At 42.6% G+C, this 21221-nt stretch overlaps 1 protein-coding gene across 2 annotated transcripts in view; it reads left to right on the forward strand.

The window, feature by feature from the left end:
• The window catches only part of LOC121571904 (PHD finger protein 14), an 84865-nt gene extending 68447 nt beyond the window's left edge, over window positions 1-16418 (forward strand). For both annotated transcript variants that reach the window (XM_041883690.2, XM_041883691.2), the window contains exon 20: window positions 15216-16418. In XM_041883690.2, coding sequence (XP_041739624.1) covers window positions 15216-15308 — 93 coding nt within the window. In that variant the 3' untranslated portion in view covers window positions 15309-16418. The remainder of the gene's footprint in view (window positions 1-15215) is intronic.
• Window positions 16419-21221: the final 4803 nt, after the last annotated feature.

Below are 21221 nucleotides of genomic sequence, written 5' to 3' on the forward strand. Positions count from 1 at the left end.
CATCATCTTCAGCTCTGGACTGATCACCCCAATCCACAAAAGTGGAGACAAATTTGATCCTAATAACTACCGTGGTATATGCGTCAACAGCAACCTTGGGAAAATCCTCTGCATTATCATTAACAGCAGACTCTTACATTTCCTCAGTGAAAACAATATACTGAGAAAATGTCAAATTGGCTTTTTACTAAATTACCGTACGACAGACCACGTATTCACCCTGCACACCTTAATTGATAAACATAAAAACCCAAGGCAGTCTTTTCATGCTTTGTTGATTTCAAAAAAGCGTTTGACTCAATTTGGCATGAGGGTCTGCTATACAAATTGATGGAAAGCGGTGTTGGGGGAAAACATACAACATTATGAAATCCATGTACACAAACAACAAGTGTGCTGTTAAAATTGGCAAAAAAACACAAACATTTCTTTCCACAGAGCCATTGGGTGAGACAGGGGTGCAGCTTGAGCCCCACGCTCTTCAACATATACAGTATATCAATGAATTGGCGAGGGCAATTGAACAGTCGTCAGCACCCGCCCTCACCCTACTTGCGATGAGGTGATGTCGAAGGAGTCAGGCGCAGGAGGGTAAATCACAGAATAACAGGCTTTATTCCGCAATTACAGAGTTACGCAGAAATGCATCAAAACTCTCTAGTGCGCATAATAGGCGCACTGGAAATACAAGGCACACAGAGAAATATCCCGGTGATACAAAATACACAGAGCTCCATCGAGCTTCTCTATCCTCCACAATAAACAATCACACACAAAGACAAGGGGGCAGAGGGAACACTTATACAGGTACTGATGAGGGGATATGAACCAGGTGTGTGTAATAAACAAGACAAAACAAATGGAATGATGAGATGAGGAGCGGCAGTGGCTAGAAGGCCGGTGACGACGAACGCCGAAGCCTGCCCGAACAAGGAGAGGTGGAGCTTCGGAGGAAGTCATGACACTACTGGAATCTGAAGTCAAATATCTACTGTTTGCTGATGATCTGGTGCTTCTGTCCCCAACCAAGGAGGGCCTACAGCAGCACCTAGATCTTCTGCACAGATTCTGTTAGACTTGGGCCCTGACAGTAAATCTCAGTAAGACTAAAATAATGGTGTTCCAAAAAAGGTCCAGTTGCCAGGACCACAAATACGAATTCCATCTAGACACTGTTGCCCTAGAGCACACAAAAAACTATACATTCCTCTGCCTTTTTTATTTGTATTTTTATTTAACCTTTATTTAACCAGGTAAGCCAGTTGAGAACAAGTTCTCATTTACAACTGTGACCTGGCCAAGATAAAGCAAAGCAGTGCGATAAAGCGCCACAGTTAACTTCCACAAAGCTGTGAACGATCTGAGAGACAAGGCAAGAAGGGCCTTCTATGCCATCAAAAGGAACATAAAATTCGACATACCAATTAGGATCTGGCTAAAAATACTTGAATCAGTTGTAGAACCAATTGCCCTTTATGGTTGTGAGGTCTGGGGTCCGCTCACCAACCAAGAATTCACAAAATGGGACAAACACCAAATCGAGACTCTGCATGCAGAATTCTGCAAAAATATCCCCAGTGTACAACGTAAAACACCAAATAATGCATGCAGATAAGAATTAGGCCGATACCCACTAATTATCAAAATCCAGAAAAGAGCCGTTAAATTCTACAACCACCTAAAAGGAAGCGACTCCCAAAACTTCCATAACAAAGCCATCACCTACAGAGAGATGAACTTGGAGAAGAGTCCCCTAAGCAAGCTGGCCCTGGGGCTCTGTTCACAAACAATAACATACCCCACAGAGCCCCTGGACAGCAACACAATTAGACCCAACCGAATCATGAGAAAACTAAAAGATCATTACTTGGAAAGAATTAACAAAAATAAACAAGCAAACGAGAATGCTATTTGGCTCTAAACAGAGAGAACATTGTGGCAGAATACCTGACTACTGTGACTGACCCAAACTTAAGGAAAGCTTTGACTATGTACAGACTCAGTGAGCATAGCCTTGCTATTGAGAAAGGCTGCCGTAGGCAGACCTGGCTCTCAAGAGAAGACAGGCTATGTGCACACTGCCCACAAAATGAGGTGGAAACTGAGCTGCACTTCCTAACCTCCTGCCAAATGTATGACCATATTAGAGACACACATCAGATTACATATTCCCACTAAGAATTTGAAAACAAATCCAATTACCACAGTGTGCCATCACAGCAGCAAGATGTGTGACCTGTTGCCACAAGAAAAGGGCAACCAGTGAAGAACAAACACCATTGTAAATTCAACCGATATTTATGTTTCTATATTTTCAACTTTAACTATTTGCACATCGTTACAACACTGCATATTACCATAATATGACATTTGAAATGTCTCTATTCCTTTGGAACTTACAGTGAGGGAAAAAAGTATTTGATCCCCTGCTGATTTTGTACGTTTGCCCACTGACAAAGAAATGATCAGTCTATAATTTAATGGTAGGTTTATTTGAACAGTGAGAGACAGAATAACAACAAAAAAATCCAGAAAAGCGAATGTCAAAAATGTTATAAATTGATTTGCATTTTAATGAGGGAAATAAGTATTTGACCCCCTCTCAATCAGAAAGATTTCTGGCTCCCAGGTGCCTTTTATACAGGTAACGAGCTGAGATTAGGAGCACACTCTTAAAGGGAGTGCTCCTAATCTCAGCTTGTTACCTGTATAAAAGACACCTGTCCACAGAAGCAATCAATCAGATTCCAAACTCTCCACCATGGCCAAGACCAAAGAGCTCTCCAAGGATTTCAGGGACAAGATTGTAGACCTACACAAGGCTGGAATGGGCTACAAGACCATTGCCAAGCAGCTTGGTGAGAAGGTGACAACAGTTGGTGCGATTATTCGCAAATGGAAGAAACACAAAAGAACTGTCAATCTCCCTCGGCCTGGGGCTCCATGCAAGATCTCACCTCGTGGAGTTGCAATGATCATGAGAATGGTGAGGAATCAGCCCAGAACTACACGGGAGGATCTTGTCAATGATCTCAAGGCAGCTGGGACCATAGTCACCAAGAAAACAATTGGTAACACACTACGCCATGAAGGACGGAAATCCTGCAGCGCCCGCAAGGTCCCCCTGCTCAAGAAAGCACCTATACAGGCCCGTCTGAAGTTTGCCAATGAACATCTGAATGATTCAGAGGAGAACTGGGTGAAAGTGTTGTGGTCAGATGAGACCAAAATGGAGCTCTTTGGCATCAACTCAACTCGCCGTGTTTGGAGGAGGAGGAATGCTGCCTATGACCCCAAGAACACTATCCCCACCGTCAAACATGGAGGTGGAAACATTATGCTTTGGGGGTGTTTTTCTGCTAAGGGGACAGGACAACTTCACCACATCAAAGGAACGATGGACGGGGCCATGCACCGTCAAATCTTGGGTCAGAACCTCCTTCCCTCAGCCAGGGCAATGAAAATGGGTCGTGGGTGGATATTCCAGCATGAACCAAAACACACGGCCAAGGCAAGAAAAGAGTGGCTCAAGAAGAAGCACATGAAGGTCCTGGAGTGGCCTAGCCAGTCTCCAGACCTTAATCCCATAGAAAATATGTGGAGGGAGCTGAAGGTTCGAGTTGCCAAACGTCAGGCTCCAAACCTTAATGACTTGGAGAAGATCTGCAAAGTGGAGTGGGACAAAATCCCTCCTGAGATGTATGCAAACCTGGTGGCCAACTACAAGAAACGTCTGACCTCTGTGATTGCCAACAAGGGTTTTGCCACCAAGTACTACAGTGGGGAGAACAAGTATTTGATACACTGACGATTTTGCAGGTTTTCCTACTTACAAAGCATGTAGAGGTCTGTAATTTTATCATAGGTACACTTCAACTGTGAGAGACAGAATCTAAAACAAAAATCCAGAAAATCACATTGTATGATTTTTAAGTAATTCATTTGCATTTTATTGCATGACATAAGTATTTGATACATCAGAAAAGCAGAACTTAATATTTGGTACAGAAACCTTCGTTTGCAATTACAGAGATCATACATTTCCTGTAGGTCTTGACCAGGTTTGCACACACTGCAGCAGGGATTTTGGCCCACTCCTCCATACAGACCTTCTCCAGATCCTTCAGGTTTCGGGGCTGTCGCTGGGCAATACGGACTTTCAGCTCCCTCCAAAGATTTTCTATTGGGTTCAGGTCTGGAGACTGGCTAGGCCACTCCAGGACCTTGAGATGCTTCTTACGGAGCCACTCCTTAGTTGCCCTGGCTGTTTGTTTCGGGTCGTTGTCATGCTGGAAGACCCAGCCATGACCCATCTTCAATGCTCTTACTGAGGGAAGGAGGTTGTTGGCCAAGATCTCGCGATACATGGCCCCATCCATCCTCCCCTCAATACGGTGCAGTCGTCCTGTCCCCTTTGCAGAAAAGCATCCCCAAAGAATGATGTTTCCACCACCATGCTTCACGGTTGGGATGGTGTTCTTGGGGTTGTACTCATTCTTCTTCTACCTCCAAACACGGTGAGTGGAGTTTAGACCAAAAAGCTCTATTTTTGTCTCATCAGACCACATGACCTTCTCCCATTCCTCCTCTGGATCATCCAGATGGTCATTGGCAAACTTCAGACGGGTCTGGACATGAGCTGGCTTGAGCAGGGGGACCTTGCGTGCGCTGCAGGATTTTAATCCATGACGGCGTAGTGTGTTACTAATGGTTTTCATTGAGACTGTGGTCCCAGCTCTCTTCAGGTCATTGACCAGGTCCTGCCGTGTAGTTCTGGGCTGATCCCTCACCTTCCTCATGATCATTGATGCCCCACGAGGTGAGATCTTGCATGGAGCCCCAGACCGAGGATGATTGACCAAAGAAAGAGACCAATAGCAAAACTCAAAAAGCTCCAGTGCCAGAAAAAATACTATTAATATAAACTGCGTCTGAAGGTAGACCCTTACGCACGGTTGTGACCCACTTCCTCAACCTAAAACATTTCCTGGGTGAGAGGACACCTCTGTACTCTCCTGTTGATAATATAATAGTATTCATAGAGAGAGAGAGAGAGAGAGAGAGAGAGAGAGGACTGTACTCTCCTCTTGATAATATAATAGTCTTCATAGGGAGAGAGAGAGAGAGAGAGACTATACTCTCCTGTTGATAATATAATTGTCTTCATAGGGAGAGAGAGACAATACTCTCCTGTTGAGAATATAATAGTATTCATAGAGAGAGAAAGATAGAGAGAGAGAGAGACTGTACACTCCTGTTGACAATATAATAGACTATATATAGAGAGACTATACTCCTGTTTTACTAGAATAGTCTTCATAGGGAGAGAGAGAGAGACTATACTCTCCTGTTGATAATATAATAGTCTTCAGAGAGAGAGAGAGAGAGAGAGAGAGAGAGAGCGACTACTCTCCTGTTGATAATATAATAGTCTTCATAGGGAGAGAGAGAGAGACTATACTCTCCTGTTGATAATATAATAGTCGTCATAGGGAGAGACAGAGAGAGAGCGAGAGAAAGAGACTATACTCTCCTGTTGATAATATAATAGTCTTCATAGAGAGAGAGAGACTGTACACTCCTGTTGATAATATAATAGACTATATAGAGAGAGACTATACTCTCCTGTGTATAATATCGTCTTCATAGGGAGAAAGAGAGACTATACTCTCCTGTTCATAATATAATATTCTTCATAGAGAGAGAGAGAGAAAGAGACTATGTTCTCCTGATGATAATATAATAGTAGTCGAGAGAGAGAGAGAGAGAGAGAGAGAGAGAGAGAGAGAGACTGTACACTCCTGTTGATAATATAATAGATTAGATATCAAATCAAATCAAATCAAATGTTATTGGCCACATGCGCCGAATACAACAGGTGCAGACATTACAGCGAAATGCTTACTTACAGCCCTTAACCAACAGTGCATTTATTTTTAACAAAAAAGTAAAAATAAAACAACAACAAAAAAAGTGTTGAGAAAAAAAGAGCAGAAGTAAAATAAAATAACAGTAGGGAGGCTATATATACAGGGGGGTACCGGTGCAGAGTCAATGTGCGGGGGCACCGGCTAGTTGAGGTAGTTGAAGTAATATGTACATGTGGGTAGAGTTAAAGTGACTATGCATAAATAATTAACAGAGTAGCAGCAGCGTAAAAGGATGGGGTGGTGGGGCAGTGCAAATAGTCCGGGTAGCCATGATTAGCTGTTCAGGAGTCTTATGGCTTGGGGGTAGAAGCTGTTGAGAAGTCTTTTGGACCTAGACTTGGCACTCCGGTACCGCTTGCCATGCGGTAGCAGAGAGAGCAGTCTATGACTAGGGTGGCTGGAGTCTTTGACAATTTTGAGGGCCTTCCTCTGACACCGCCTGGTATAGAGGTACCTGGATGGCAGGAAGCTTGGCCCCAGTGATGTACTGGGCCGTACGCACTACCCTCTGTAGTGCCTTGCGGTCGGAGGCCAAGCAATTGCCATACCAGGCGGTGATGCAACCAGTCAGGATGCTCTCGATGGTGCAGCTGTAGAATTTTTTGAGGATCTGAGGACCCATGCCAAATCTTTTCAGTCTCCTGAGGGGGAATAGGCTTTGTCGTGCCCTCTTCACGACTGTCTTGGTGTGTTTGGACCATGATAGTTCGTTGGTGATGTGAACACCAAGGAACTTGAAGCTCTCAACCTGTTCCACTACAGCCCCGTCGATGAGAATGGGGGCGTGCTCAGTCCTCTTTTTTTTTCCTGTAGTCCTATAGAGTCCTATAGAGAGAGACTATACTCTCTTGTTCATAATATAATAGTCTTCATAGAGAGAGAGAGAGAGTGAGAGAGAGACTATACTGTCCTGTTGATAATATATTAGTCTTCATAGGGAGGGAGGGAGGGAGGGAGGGAGGGAGGGAGGGAGAGAGCGGGAGGGAGGGAGAGAGGGAGAGAGGGAGAGAGGGAGAGAGGAGAGAGAGAGAGAGAGAGAGAGAGAGAGAGAGAGAGAGAGAGAGAGAGAGAGAGAGAGAGAGAGAGAGAGAGACTGGACTCTCTTGTTGATTATATAATAGTGGCATTTGAAAGGTCTTTATTCTTTTGGAAATTCTGAGTGTAATGTTTACTGTTAATATTTATTGTTTATTTCACTTTTGTTTACTATCTACTTCACTTGCTTTGGCAATGTTAACATACATTTCCCATGCAAATAAAGCCCTTAAATTGAATTGAATTGAATTGAAATTGAATTGAATTGACTATACTCTCCTGTTGATTATATAATAGTCTTCATATATATAGAGAGAGAGACATGTGTGACCTGTTGCCACAAGAAAAGGGCAACCAGTGAACAACAAACACCATTCTAAAAACAACCCATATTTTTGTTTATTTATTTTCCCATTTGTACTTTAACTATTTGTACATTGTTACAACACTGTATTTATACATAATATGACATTTGAAATGTCTTTATTCTTTTAGAACTGTAATGTTTACTGTTAATATTTATTTTTTATTTCACTTTTGTTTACTATCTACTTCACTTGCTTTGGCAATGTTAACATATGTTTCCCATGCCAATAAAGCCCTTAAATGGAATTGAATTGAGAGAGAGAGAGACTATACTCTCTTGTTGATAATATAATAGTTTTCCGAGAGAGAGAGAGACTATACTCTCGTTGATAATATAATAGTATTCATAGAGAGAGAGAGACTATACTTTCCTGAAGAGGCTTCATAGACTAGATGTACCTTCCTGAAGTCTCCATTCCTGTGGAACCTTGATGATCACCCGTCTTCCATCACACGAGAGGAACCATTATGATGAGCACCCGTCTCACACGATGTGGGGAAGCATTTATGATGAGCACCGAGAGGTAGCCTATAAGGAAGTGGCACCCCAATAATTCTGTGGCAATGACTCATTACTGTAGCTTCCTGTAGTTGGATGACCAGGCAGCATTACAGTACCTCTCTAGTCTCCTGTAGTTAGATGACCAGTCAGCAGTACAGTACATCTCTAGTGTAGTCAGCTGACCAGTCAGCAGTACAGTACATCTCTAGTGTAGTCAGATGACCAGTCAGCAGTACAGTACATCTCTAGTGTAGTCAGCGGACCAGTCAGCAGTACAGTACATCTCTAGTGTAGTCAGATGACCAGTCAGCAGTACAGTACCTCTCTAGTGTAGTGTCCTATAGTTTAATCACCATATAGTACCTCTCTAGGTGTATGTCCCAATAATGAATTATTACTCCTGAAGTGTGCACTTGTTCACCACTTACAGCAGTAATTTCCTGTCAACAAGTGCACTGTCAATAATAGATTCTTGGGATTCAGCCCAGTGCTCCTTCCAGTCCTCCATAGTCATTAGTGCTGAGTGATACTTTTTTTGAGGTTGGTTCAGTTTCGAATAATCACGGTTTTCGATTTAGGTTTCGATACATTTTTTGACATTACATGCACTATACATTATGTGGGTTGAATGCTGTAACAACACAGAATAAAACGATTAATAAAAGTCCTATGAAGGTAGTGACTGCCCATTACTGCATATCACTTCTTAACCATCATTTATTCACATTACTTTACTTTAATAGAATATTTGTTTTATTTGATTACTTCGTTATTTCATTCCAAGTCATCATCTCATCTCTATAGAGCTCCTGCCTGTGCTGTCTGACAAAATCACTATTTTAGTAGTTCTTCAAAATAAATAGGGCATACTTTATGACTGCTGAATACCAACTATCAATCACTGATATCATGTATTTTCAGGCTCGCAAAGCAACTGCTTTCTATCCCTCTAGATATTGTGTTCTCTTTTCTCTCAGTCTCTGTGTCTGCTCCGACGCGCAATGGATTATGGTCATTTTAGTTAATTTACTTGTTTTCTGTGTACTTGTTTAACTATGTAGAATAGTGGCCTGTTGGAAACTACAACGTCCTACTACATCTCACACTGTTAAGGCTTGATTGGATTTATCTCTACAGAAACTGCACATCGAGCTCACAGAAAAAAAAAAAACAGAACGAAAAGCAATTCAAATAAACAGACGTAGGTCAATGAGTTATCTAAAAAGACAAAATAACCGAAATGTCGGTTAATCGCTCAGCACTAATAGCCACATTCACCAGTCAGCAATCCCTCAACCTGCCAGGCTTTCCATTGACTTGTCCTCTGGTCCCTAATTTCCAGCTTCTCTGAGGTTTCTGTTGTTTTTATTTGTTCCTGATTTCTTTGTGTCTCCTTTCCATTACTCAGAGATAATGGAGGGGGCACTTGGTCCAATTTGGCCCACAGATTCCTACCAAGCACTTTGACTTTAGCCTTTATTTATGATTTAGTGCCACATTTTAAATGGTTCAAATTGGAAACTGAGAGAAATTCCTTCTCTTCTCCCCCTCACACACACACTCACACACACACACGCCGCCACCACCACCATATATTTTCCCTGTGAGCATCAACTCTTATCAAACAGAGGATAAAAAACCTCCCGCTTGTGCATTTTACCTCTGATTAAATTAAGCCTGGCCTGGTAGGCTCACCTCAGTATCTGTCACGCCTCACTAAAATGGAAATCCGCTTCTCGGAAAAGAAGGGAGATTAATGAATGCCCTTTGTAATAAACGAAATGGGAATCACAAATATGCCCAGTCATGAAATTTAATTGTGCTGCTTTCTGGTGACTGGTTTGGCTAGGCGGTGGGGTGTAGGGACGCAGAGGAAGACGAGGAGAGGGAGAGGAGTAGGGAAGAGAGAAGAGGGGAAGAAAAAGAGAGGGAGAACAGGACCGGAGAAGAGAAGAGCGAGGTAGAGGAGAAGAGGCGGTGTGTATGGGTGAGAGGTGGTTCAATGTAACGCACAGTCTGAACGGGCAAATGAACCACTGTTTATGACCCAACCAATGCTATTGTGTCCTCTCCTGAATGTCAACAGAGGCTTTAAATCACACCAGTGTACACATTCATACACACACACACACACTCTCATGCTCATAAACTCCCACGCTCATACACACACACACACACACACACACGTTCATACACACATTCATGCTCATACACTGACACACATACACACACACACACATACAGTACATGCACTCACACACTCACACACACATACAAAGAAGTTCATACACACATTTCATGCTTATACACTAACACACACACATACACTATTTCTCTCTCAGTCTTTCTTCCTAACTCACTCACACACACAGACAGAACACTCTTCATTGGCTTAATCAATTAGTTTTGTGCCATTAGAATTCATCTGTCCCTTTCAAAAGGACTAAAATATAGTCTTTGTAAAAGGAGAGTGTTTGATGACTGTATGAATACACGCAAGGCTTCACACCAGTGTCTGTCTTTGTACGCTCTCTGTTGGACAATAGTTTGGGTCATATGAGGTGTTTTAATCATTAGTTATTTGTATGCTTTAATGTTTTTCACACCGTGGGTTTTTTCATGTGGTGCTAGGACCATCAATACCTTGCAGGGATGCTGTAAACCCCTTAGAACCACCCAGCAGCACCTATCAAAGAAACCCAGTACCATAGCACCGCTTCCTCCACCAAACGCACACAGTGCACCGCAGACAACCACACTAGTAAATACAATCAAAGCAAAAAGGAAGTCCTACTAATTAGCTGCTAATTCTTTTGAGGACTGCGCCCGCTTGATAAAGGACCGATGCTAAAGCTCATTAAAGAACGAGACATGTGGCGTTGGACATTTACATTTTATTTTACAGCATTATGTTTTATCCCCGCTTTATGAAGTTTCCTGCATGGGGTGTGTGGGCGGGAGGGATGGATGGAGGGAGGAGGGGGTTGTTTCACTTGTCTTTTGGAGCGATTGTGTTCTTCTTACCAGGCAGTGGGGGTCTCAGCCTCAAGCACATTAGCAGCTCCATGGGTCTTTGTTGCCACCTAGGGTTCACTTCTCTCCTCTCCTCACTCTCCTCCTCCTCCCCCTCTCCTCCTCCTGTGTGGGGGGAGTAGTCTCCATCTCTCTCTCCTCTCTCCACCCCTCTCCTTCCTTCCAGACGTGCATGTTGAGAGCAGCAGCAGCAGTGTGTGAGAAAGCAGGAGAGCGGTAGACGACAGGCTCTGCATGCCCTTTAAGAACACCCAACTCAATTAGAATAAAAAATGTGGCATTTCATTATCATACATGTATATGCTGCTGGTGCCAGAGGGCTGGGGACCCATGGAGATAGAGTACGTGTGGGCGGAACAGTCTCTCTCTCCCTCTCCTTTTCTGTCTCTTTCTTTCACTCTTCCCCTGCATCCCCTTCTCCCCCTACCTCTCTCCCAGAGGGGAGTGATGGAGATATCCCAGAATGCCAGAGCCTGTCAGTTTCTCTCTCTCTCCCTCTTATCCCCTCTTCCTCCACCGATCTCTCCCTTTCTCCAGGCCCTCTGAGGGAAGACCTCTTTCTGGTGGCTCTCTGCCTCTCCTCTCCTCTCCACTCCTCACAGAGCAAATATCACTCTGTCTGTCAAGGCCCTGACGCAAGGCGGGTCCCACTATCTCATTCTTCTGTTTCTGTGGAGGAACAGGCCCAGGGTTTCTCCTAGCTTGGTGCCAGATCTATTTGTGCTGTCTTGCTAACTCCTATGGTTGTTGGCGTAATGGAAAGGGTACATCACAGCATAGAGTAGTTGTTAGTTACTTGTCATTGTTCATGTCCTCCAATTCAATGGCTTCTCTAATTAATTCCACAGCAGTGCAGTAATGATCATATCAGCACGTTTCCATGTTTTTATTCATGTAATTATTTAGACATGTTCTGTACAGTATTTCACACTAGTAAAAATACTGAAAATGCTCCCATCCCTCTCTGAACACGTTTTACTTGTGTAGTATTAGCTCCTTCACTGTATATTGTGTAGTGCCGTCATACTCCTGGCCTCCCTCTTTAGCTTCTTCACTGTATATTGTGTAGTGCCGTCATACTCCAGGCCTCCCTCTTTAGCTTCTTCACTGTATATTGTGTAGTGCTGTCATACTCCAGGCCTCTCTCTTTAGCTTCTTCACTGTATATTGTGTAGTGCCGTCATACTCCAGGCCTCTCTCTCTCTCCCTATACTTTCTGTACTGGACAAATGAGGTATTTAAGTGTTTGCTGGAGCTGCTAACAGAAAACATGACCAGGCAGCAGTGTAGTAGTGTACAGTAAAATCAGCCAGTCAGTCTATTTATAGTACTTAAGGAGCTCCGCTTAGCCCCAACTCTGGCTGTTTATGAGACTGCTAGCATGCGCTAGCTATCGGCCAGCCTGGCCCCTCCTCGCCTCCTGTCTCCCCATTTAAGATCTGGCTGGGGATGTGATAGTGAATGGTGGCAGGCTTGTCCGAGAGATTTGGTGGATGGCACGGCCCGATACGTACGACGAACGGGATTCATGACATGTCGTCCCCGGCAACGATATATTTATATCGGCCCACGGGCGGGGGCCGGGCGAAGGAGGGAGGTAGAGAAGTATCCTGAGTTCAGGAAAGAGTAAGGCATTTTTCACCGGTGGGAGGTAGATTTTTAGATACTAAATTAGCCCAATTAGCTGCTGTTGAAGTGCACTTGGGAGGTTTGGGAGATTTGCTCCTGTGTTATAATAATTACCATAGGGAGTAGGGCTGGCACAATTACTTTATAACTGTGTAACCGACGGTTAGTCATGAAAATAAAAGAACCGTCATAACCGTGTTTTTTGTGGAACGAACAGCTGACTGAAGTCGGGACGGCGACGCATTTGTGAGGTTGAGTCCAACTGTGTTGCTCCTTGCTGAAACAAGCCAGGTGTTTTAGCAAATGTCTTCAGTTGCATAGGTAATGCCCCCCTCCCTGCAGCAGCAGCACATGCAGTCAGGAACTGAGTAGAGAGGAAAATGTGCATCTTTAAAAATATATATTTATATACAGTACCGGTCAAAAGTTTGGACACACATATGGAATCATGTAGTAACCAAAAAAGTATTTTATATTTGAGATTCTTCAAAGTAGCCACCCTTTGCTTTGATGACAGCTTTGCACACTCTTGGCATTCTCTCAACCAGCTTCATGAGGAATGCTTTTCCAACAGTCTTGAAGGAGTTCCCACATATGCTGAGCACTTGTTGGCTGCTTTTCCTTCACTCTGTCATCCAACGTATCCCAAACCATCTCAATTGGGTTGAGGTTGGGTGATTGTGGTGGCCAGGTCATCTGACCCAGCACTCCATCATCCTTGGTCAAATAGCCCTTACACAGCCTGGAGGTGTGTTTTGGGTCATTGTCCTGTTGAAAAACAAATGATAGTCCCACAAAACCAGATGGGATGGCTTATCGCTGCAGAATGCTGTGGTAATCATGCTGGTTAAGTGTGCCTTGAATTCTAAATAAATCACTGACAGTGTCACCAGCAAAGCACCCCCACACCATCACATCTCCTCCTCCATGCTTCATGGTGGGAACCACACATGCGGAGATCATCCGTTCACCTACTCTGCGTCTCACAAAGACACGGCGGTTGGAACCAAAAATCTCACATTGTGACTCATCAGACCAAAGGACAGATTTCCACCGGTCTAATGTCCATTGCTCGTGTTTCTTTGCCCAAGCAAGTCTCTTCTTATTATTGGTGTCCTTTAGAAGTGGTTTCTTTGCAGGTCCTCATGAGAGCCAGTTTCATCATAGCGCTTGATGGTTTTTGCGACTGCACTCGAAGAAACTTTCAAAGTTCTTTACATTTTCCGGATTGACTGATCTTCATGTCTGAAAGTAATGATGGACTGTCGTTTCTCTTTGCTTATTTGAGCTGTTCTTGACATAATATGGACTTGGTCTTTTACCAAATAGGGCTATCTTCTGTATACCACCCCTACCTTGTCACAACACAACTAATTGGCTCAAACGCATTAAGAAGGAAAGAAATTCCACAAATTAACTTTTAACAAGGCACACCTGTTAATTGAAATGCGTTCCAGGTGACTACCTCATGAAGCTGGTTGAGAGAATGCCAAGAGTGTACAAAGCTGTCATCAAGGCAAAGAGTGGCTACTTTGAAGAATCTCAAATATAAAATATATTTTGATTTGTTTAACACTGTTTTGGTTAGTACATGATTCCATATGTGTTATTTCATAGTTTTGATGTCTTCACTATTATTATACAATGTAGAAAATAGTAAAAAAAAATTAAGAAAAACCCTTGAATGAGTAGGTGTGTCCAAACTTTTGACCAGTACTGTATATATTTTTTTGCTATTCTAAAGATTATTATGGTGACCGCAGTCAATTGACTGACCAAGAACCGTCATCCAAAATTCTATGACCGTCACAGCCATAATTGGGAGTCTACACTGGTGTTTCGAGCACTGAGGAATGTACCATAGCCATTCTGCTATGTAGTTAGATATAGAGGAGACTATAAGGATACTGTGAGAGGAAACAGAACCACATCTACACACCATACACATTGTTAGAAGAATCAGCACGCCTTCACATCCACACCAAGAATCTACACTAGACCTACACCTCATATAGGTCTGTCCAGCTGCACGTACACACACGCTCCTTAAAGCAGTCATTACATTTTCAAACTCTGTATGTATATTAACCTCTAGAGAAGGAGATAATTGCATCTGTCAGAGTCATTTAGTCACTGTTGCGGCTGTCGCCACCGTCACTTTCAATTTGCCTTTCCTTCTGAATCAGCTGGGTGTCAAGTCCTGCCTTCCCTTCTGAATCAGCTGGGTGTCAAGTCCTGCCTTTCCTTCTGAATCAGCTGGGTGTCAAGTCCTGCCTTCCCTTTTGAATCAGCTGGGTGTCAAGTCCTGCTTTCCCTTTTGAATCAGCTGGGTGTCAAGTCCTGCCTTCCCATCTGAATCAGCTGGGTGTCAAGTCCTGCCTTCCCTTCTGAATCAGCTGGGTGTCAAGTCCTGCCTTCCCTGTGCCCACCCTGACTACAGCTCTTTGTTCTAAGAGGAAGTGGCTGCTGAACAATGCCACTAACTAACAACAGCACAACACTAACCTAACAACACTAACTACTTATTCCTGTTGGTATTGTGACAGACCTTTCTAAAAATCGAATTTGTGGTTGTTAGTTAGGATGTGATTTGTCCAATTGTGGTCTAAAGGCATTTATATTTTTTACCTTCCAGAGACCCATTTTGGGGACCCAGGTGAGGAAAATACTGTGCCTGAATATTATGTGTTGACCATATTATATGTTGTTTTATGTTTCAGGAGGAAGACGAGGAACGTGAGGAGGACGAAGAGGACGATTCAGTCAAAGAGGAAACGACAGAGCACGAAATCCCAACTGAAATTCCCAACTGAAACAAAAACAACAGTGTGATCTTATCTTGAGCACAGTGATCAAATGTTAGTGGTCAGCGGTCGGTCAGTTTAATCAATTTCACTTCAAAGATCTGTAGGTAACAGGACAGTCTGTAGTGTCTCAGTTCTACTGACATTACTGCTCATCTCTAGCCAGGTCCCCGATCTGTTTGTGCTGTCTTGCAGCTAATGACTACACAAACAAGATGGCACAAACAGATCTGAGACCAGGCTAACTCATCTTTTCTCCTCAGTAAGATATGGGACAGAGCACAGAGGTACTACCCACGTTAGTTTTGTAGCCAGAGGAACAGTATATTTTAGAGTAGAGAATGTATTTGGTAAAGAATGTTCTGTGGAATATTTTAGAGGGAATTAAAGTCATAGTATATATTTTTGAAAAGGACAGACCTGAAGCCTCACGCTCACTATGGTAACTGGAGATGATGTCGCTGACATGTAGGTTTTATCATAGAAATATACAATCTAGAATATATTCTAGGTTATATATTTTAGATTGTATTTCTATGGTTTGTATATAAGATCTTCATGAAACAGCACGTCAATGTATTCTGACTGACAAGGTTTTCATTCGGTGATAGAGTTATGTTTTCAGGGGCATCCGACCGCAGCGGTATTTTGCAGCAGAGATGAAATCAAATATAAAACACAGAGGAAGTGTCTGGTTGGACCAGACCAGTCAGACTGTTAAAGGATATGAACCTGCTTATGAACCTGACCAACCAAACATTTTCCCTCAGATCTATTTTCATACACTAATCATTATACAGTATGGTGTTCACACTATCCTCAGTAGCCTGCTCCCAGATCTGTTTGTGCTGTCACAAACGAGGATCATTAGAGTTGGCTACACAGCACAAACAGATCTGGGATCATGCTATATTCTCAATGCCCTGTTTACATACACTGGATGTGAAGTATTCAGTGGTGTCGAGTATTTCTTATACAATCTCTCATCACCATTGAATTGAAACTCTATTTGCTGTACGGCATGTGAACACCACGGTCTTGTATCACCAGTTTAAAAACATGTTTGTATTTAGATACTTTGTAAATGTAAAGTGCCAATAAACTTCAATTACACAAATATATTATGGTAATAATATTGCTTTTGTCCCTATGACATTAATTCAATTATTTTTCATCTTTAAGAATTGTTGTCAACATAAAAAGAACCCTCCTTACACAAAGTATTGGGACAACTGCAGTCATAAAAATGGAAATGAAATTGCAACCATTAAACTCTGAATGTTTGATCATTGCACTACTTCATCAAAAGTATAAAATAGGTTAACATTTAGGATTCATCATAGATCCTAGCCTACAGTAGTGGGGCTAGAGACAGCAGGGTGACTCCTTCTCTGTGTTCCTGTGTCATAATATGTTGCTCTATATTATTTATTAACATAAAGGACTCTTAACTCCCATTTAAACTGCGGTCATGGGCCAGCACTAGTAAGAGGCTGTTCTCCACACACACTCATGCATATCTTCACAATCCTCCATACAGACACACTGCTCTCCCTCTCTATCTCGCCCCTCTGTGTAACATTCATATACAAAAGGGTTGAAAAATGAAACGCTGTCTGATGGATCTTTATATCTCATTGCCTCACAAATCCCTGCCTCCCCCATCCCCCGTCCACACCCCCCGCCCCTATGTCAAGGCGAGTAGCAGCATCCAGACATTAACGCATCGAGGGGCGTAATGCCAATTTGTTTAAAAGATTAACTATTAATTTTCCCATTTCAAGGGAGGCAGAAGGGAACCCCTGTACAGCCGCTGAACCGTGAAAGACATTATCTGAAGGGTCTGTGTCTCTCTTTTTGGGGGGAGGAAAAGAGAGAGAGTGTGTCCCTCGTTCAGAAAAAGGAAAATACAGGTTATAATTGATGTTCTTTGATTGGAGGGGGCGGCTGGTGGTTTGCGCCCGCAGACGATAGAGCCGGGCCTCCCGCCGCCGTTTTCCCAGCATGCGGTCTGAGAGAGATGTCATTAGGTCTGTAATAACAGCGATGGGCACGTTAATGACAGAGTGGCCCGCTCGGTCGCCCCGTGCCCCGCCAATCTGTGTGTGTGTGTGTGCCCCGCCAATCTCCCGTCTACATCCCTATCTATGGTCGCAGCATATTAAACAGGTCTTAATGGTCCCTATACAGATAGGCTACATAACGAGGGGGAGATGTGTTCAACAGCCAGCTGTCTAGAACAACAAAGAAGAAAAGAGAAGAATGGAAAAAGCACTCGTGTTAATGTTTCTTTGTTTGTCCAGTGTATGGATGGGTGTGTGTCTCTCGAGTGGCGCAGTGGTCTAAGGCACTGCATCGCTGTGCCACTAGAGATCCTGGTTCGAATCCAGGCTCTGTCGTAGCCGGCCGCGACCGGGAGACCCATAGGGCGGCGCACAATTGGCCCAGCGTCGTCCAGGGTAAGGGAGGGAATGGCCGGCAGGGATGTAGCTCAGTTGGTAGAGCTTTTGAGAACGTCGATATATGCTTCCTTTGCGCTCACAAAAAAAAACAATTGCGCACAAACTGGGCACAAACTCGTGATGCTCAGAGTAAGAGGGCGCTGCTTAGACCACTGCGCCACCGCAGTTCAAAATGGTTCTATCAAGCCGTGACAAAACTTGGTGATAGTTGATGGATTGTTTTTTATTTTGTTGTTTTAAGCCTTCCCCAAACCATAGCCCTAACCTTAACCCCTCGGAAATAATACCTAAAATTAACCCTGTAACAACGTGGAATTAATGCGGCAAAAATAGACATTCATGCATAGTAAGTAGAATTTCGAAGTGAAACTATGTGATCTTGTTGAGGCCATACACAGGGACAAGGAGATGTGTTCAACAACACCAGCTGTTATAGATTACAGGGCTGCTTAAAGGAAAACTCCACCCAAAAACGATATTTTGGTTATTTGTTTCATTAGTCCATTGTTGACATAGTTCCAAAATGTTTTGCTTGTCAGCAATTAAGATATGTAACTTTGAAAATACAGAAATCATCCCCGCAGGGCTGGCAACTAACTTTTTTCCTCACCATCCTGGTACTGTCCCAAAGTGCAATTTCAACTGTCCCAAACTGAACTTGAACCTTCCCAAAATGAAAATACTATTTTTTAAATGTTTTGCTATGCCAAAATGGGTCTAGGTCATTTGCAGTGCTTTTAAAGTAATTGGTGTATTTCTGAGACAGATGCAGACAGTCTATACTATATTGACTTAAGTTGATGTGCTGCCTTAGCAGATAGTGCTGATTTATAACAAAATGCTGCAACATAGAAGTAATATTTCAGGTTTTAGACTTTTGCCTGTCATTCTCTACTGTAGATTAATACACTTCTTGCAGAAACAACTGAGTGAAATGTTTCTTAGCTTAGCAGTAAAAAGTGAACAAACTGGCAGTGCTTCTCCTCTCCAGTTAGCCAAGTATGTTTATAGATGTATGACATGTCAGACCTTAATCAGGCAGATCTCTGTTCTCCCAGCGTTAGCCTCCTGGGCCTCAAACACAAAAAAAGATATACCTCTTGAGCTGTTTGTATTCTCCTGACTGGTGGTTCGTATTTAAATAAACTATGCTTCTCTGCATCTTTGCTCAAATCTGGGTAACAGATGGAAAGGAATGTAAGTCTTACTCAGCACATTTAGGTATTGCTTACTTTTCTAAAGTCTACCAACCTTGCCAGCAGGCATGCCAGCTAAGATATAGACAAACTAGCTAGTCTAACTTGATTGCTAGCCTGAAATGGCTTCTTGATACTGTAGCTAGTTATAAGGTTGGGAGATTGGGAACATATCTGGGCTAGCTAAAAAAAATTGCTAGATGGCTAGTAGTATTCAGAGAAACAACAAATAAATACATTAAATATGTATATATCCTCTCATAATGAGTGTCTTCATACATTACCAGTCAAAAGTTTGGACACACCTACTCATTCAAGGGTTTTTCTTTATTTTTAATATTTTCTACATTGTAGAATAATAGTGAAGACATCAGAACTATGAAATAACACATATGGAATCATGTAGTGAACAAAAAAGTGTTAAACAAATCAAAGTATATTTTATATTTGAGAATATTCAAATAGCCACCCATTGCCTTGATGACAGCTTTGCACACTCTTGGCATTCTCTCAATCAGCTTCACCTGGAATGCTTTTCCAATCGTCTTGAAGGAGTTCCCACATATGCTGAGCTGCTTTTCCTTCACTTTGAGGTCCGACTCATCCCAAACCATCTCAATTGGGTTGAGGTCGGGTGATTGTGGAGGCCAGGTCATCTAACACAGCACTCCATCACTCTCCTTCTTGGTCAAATGGCCCTTACACAGCCTGGAGGTATGTTGGGTCATTGTCCTATTGAAAAACAGATGGGATGGCTTATCGCTGTAGAATGCTGTGGTAGCAATGCTGGTTAAGTGTGCCTTGAATTATAAATAAATCACAGACAGTATCACCAGCAAAGCACCCCCACACCATAACACCTCCTCCTCCATGCTTTCTGGTGGGAAATACACATACAGAGATCATCCGTTCACCCACACCGCGTCTCACAAAGATACGGCTGTTGGAACCAAAAATCTCCTATTTGGACTCCAGACCAAAGGACAGATTTCCACCGGTGTAATGTCCATTGCTCGTGTTTCTTGGCCCAAGCAGGTCTCTTCTTCTTATTGGTGTCCTTTAGTAGTGGTTTCTTTGCAGCAATTCGACCATGAAGGCCTGATTCACGCAGTCTCCGCTGAACAGTTGATGTTGAGATGTGTCTGTTACTTGTACTCTGTGAAGCATTTATTTGGGCTGCAATTTCTGATGCTGGTAACTCTAATGAACTTATCCTCTGCAACAGAGTTAACTCTGGGTCTTCCATTCCTGTCGCGGTCCTCATTGGAGTCAGTTTCTTCATAGCGCTTGATGGTTTTTGCGACTGCACTTGAAGAAACGTTCAAAGTTCTTGAAATGTTCTGTATTGACTGACCTTCATGTCTTAAAGTAATGATGGACTGTCGTTTCTCTTTGCATATTTGAGCTGTTCTTGCCATAATATGGACTTGGTATTTTACCAAATAGGACTATCTTCTGTATACCCCCCCACTTTGTCACAACACAACTGATTGGCTAAAATGCATAAAGAATGAAATAAATTCCACAAGTTAACTTTTAAGTTAATTGAAATGCTTTCCAGGTGACTACCTCATGAAGCTGGTTGAGAGAATGCCAAGAGTGTGCAAAGCTGTCATCAAGGCAAAGGGTGGCTACTTTGAAGAATCTCAAATATAAATATATTTTGATTTGTTTAACACTTTTTTGGTTACTACATGATTCCATATATGTTATTTCATAGTTTTGATGTCTTCACTATTATTCTACAATGTAGAAAATAGTAAAAATAAAGAAAAACCCTTGAATGAGTAGATGTGTCCAAACTTTTGGAAAGTATTCAGATCCTTTGACTTTGTCCACATTTTGTTACATTACAAACTTATTCTAAAATGGATGAAATAAATAAAAATTATCAGCAATCTACACACAATACCCCATAATGACAAAGCGAAAACAGGTTTCTGGAAATGTTTGCAAATGTATTAAAAATAAAAACACAAATACCTTATTTTAATAAGTATTCAGACCCTTTGCTATGAGACTCGAAATTGAGCTCAAGTGCATCCTGTTTCCATTGATCATCCTTGAGATGTTTCTACAACTTGATTGGAGTCCACCTGTGGTAAATTCAATTGATTGGACATGATTTGGAAAGGCACCCACCTGTCTACATAAGGTCCGAAAGTTGACAGAGCATGTCAGAGCAAAAACCAAGCCATGAGGTCGAAGGAATTGTCCGATGAGCAAAAAAAGGCTACCAAAAAATGTCTGCAGCATTGAAGGTC

Source organism: Coregonus clupeaformis, chromosome 8, assembly GCF_020615455.1.
Source record: "Coregonus clupeaformis isolate EN_2021a chromosome 8, ASM2061545v1, whole genome shotgun sequence".
NCBI lineage: Eukaryota > Metazoa > Chordata > Actinopteri > Salmoniformes > Salmonidae > Coregonus > Coregonus clupeaformis.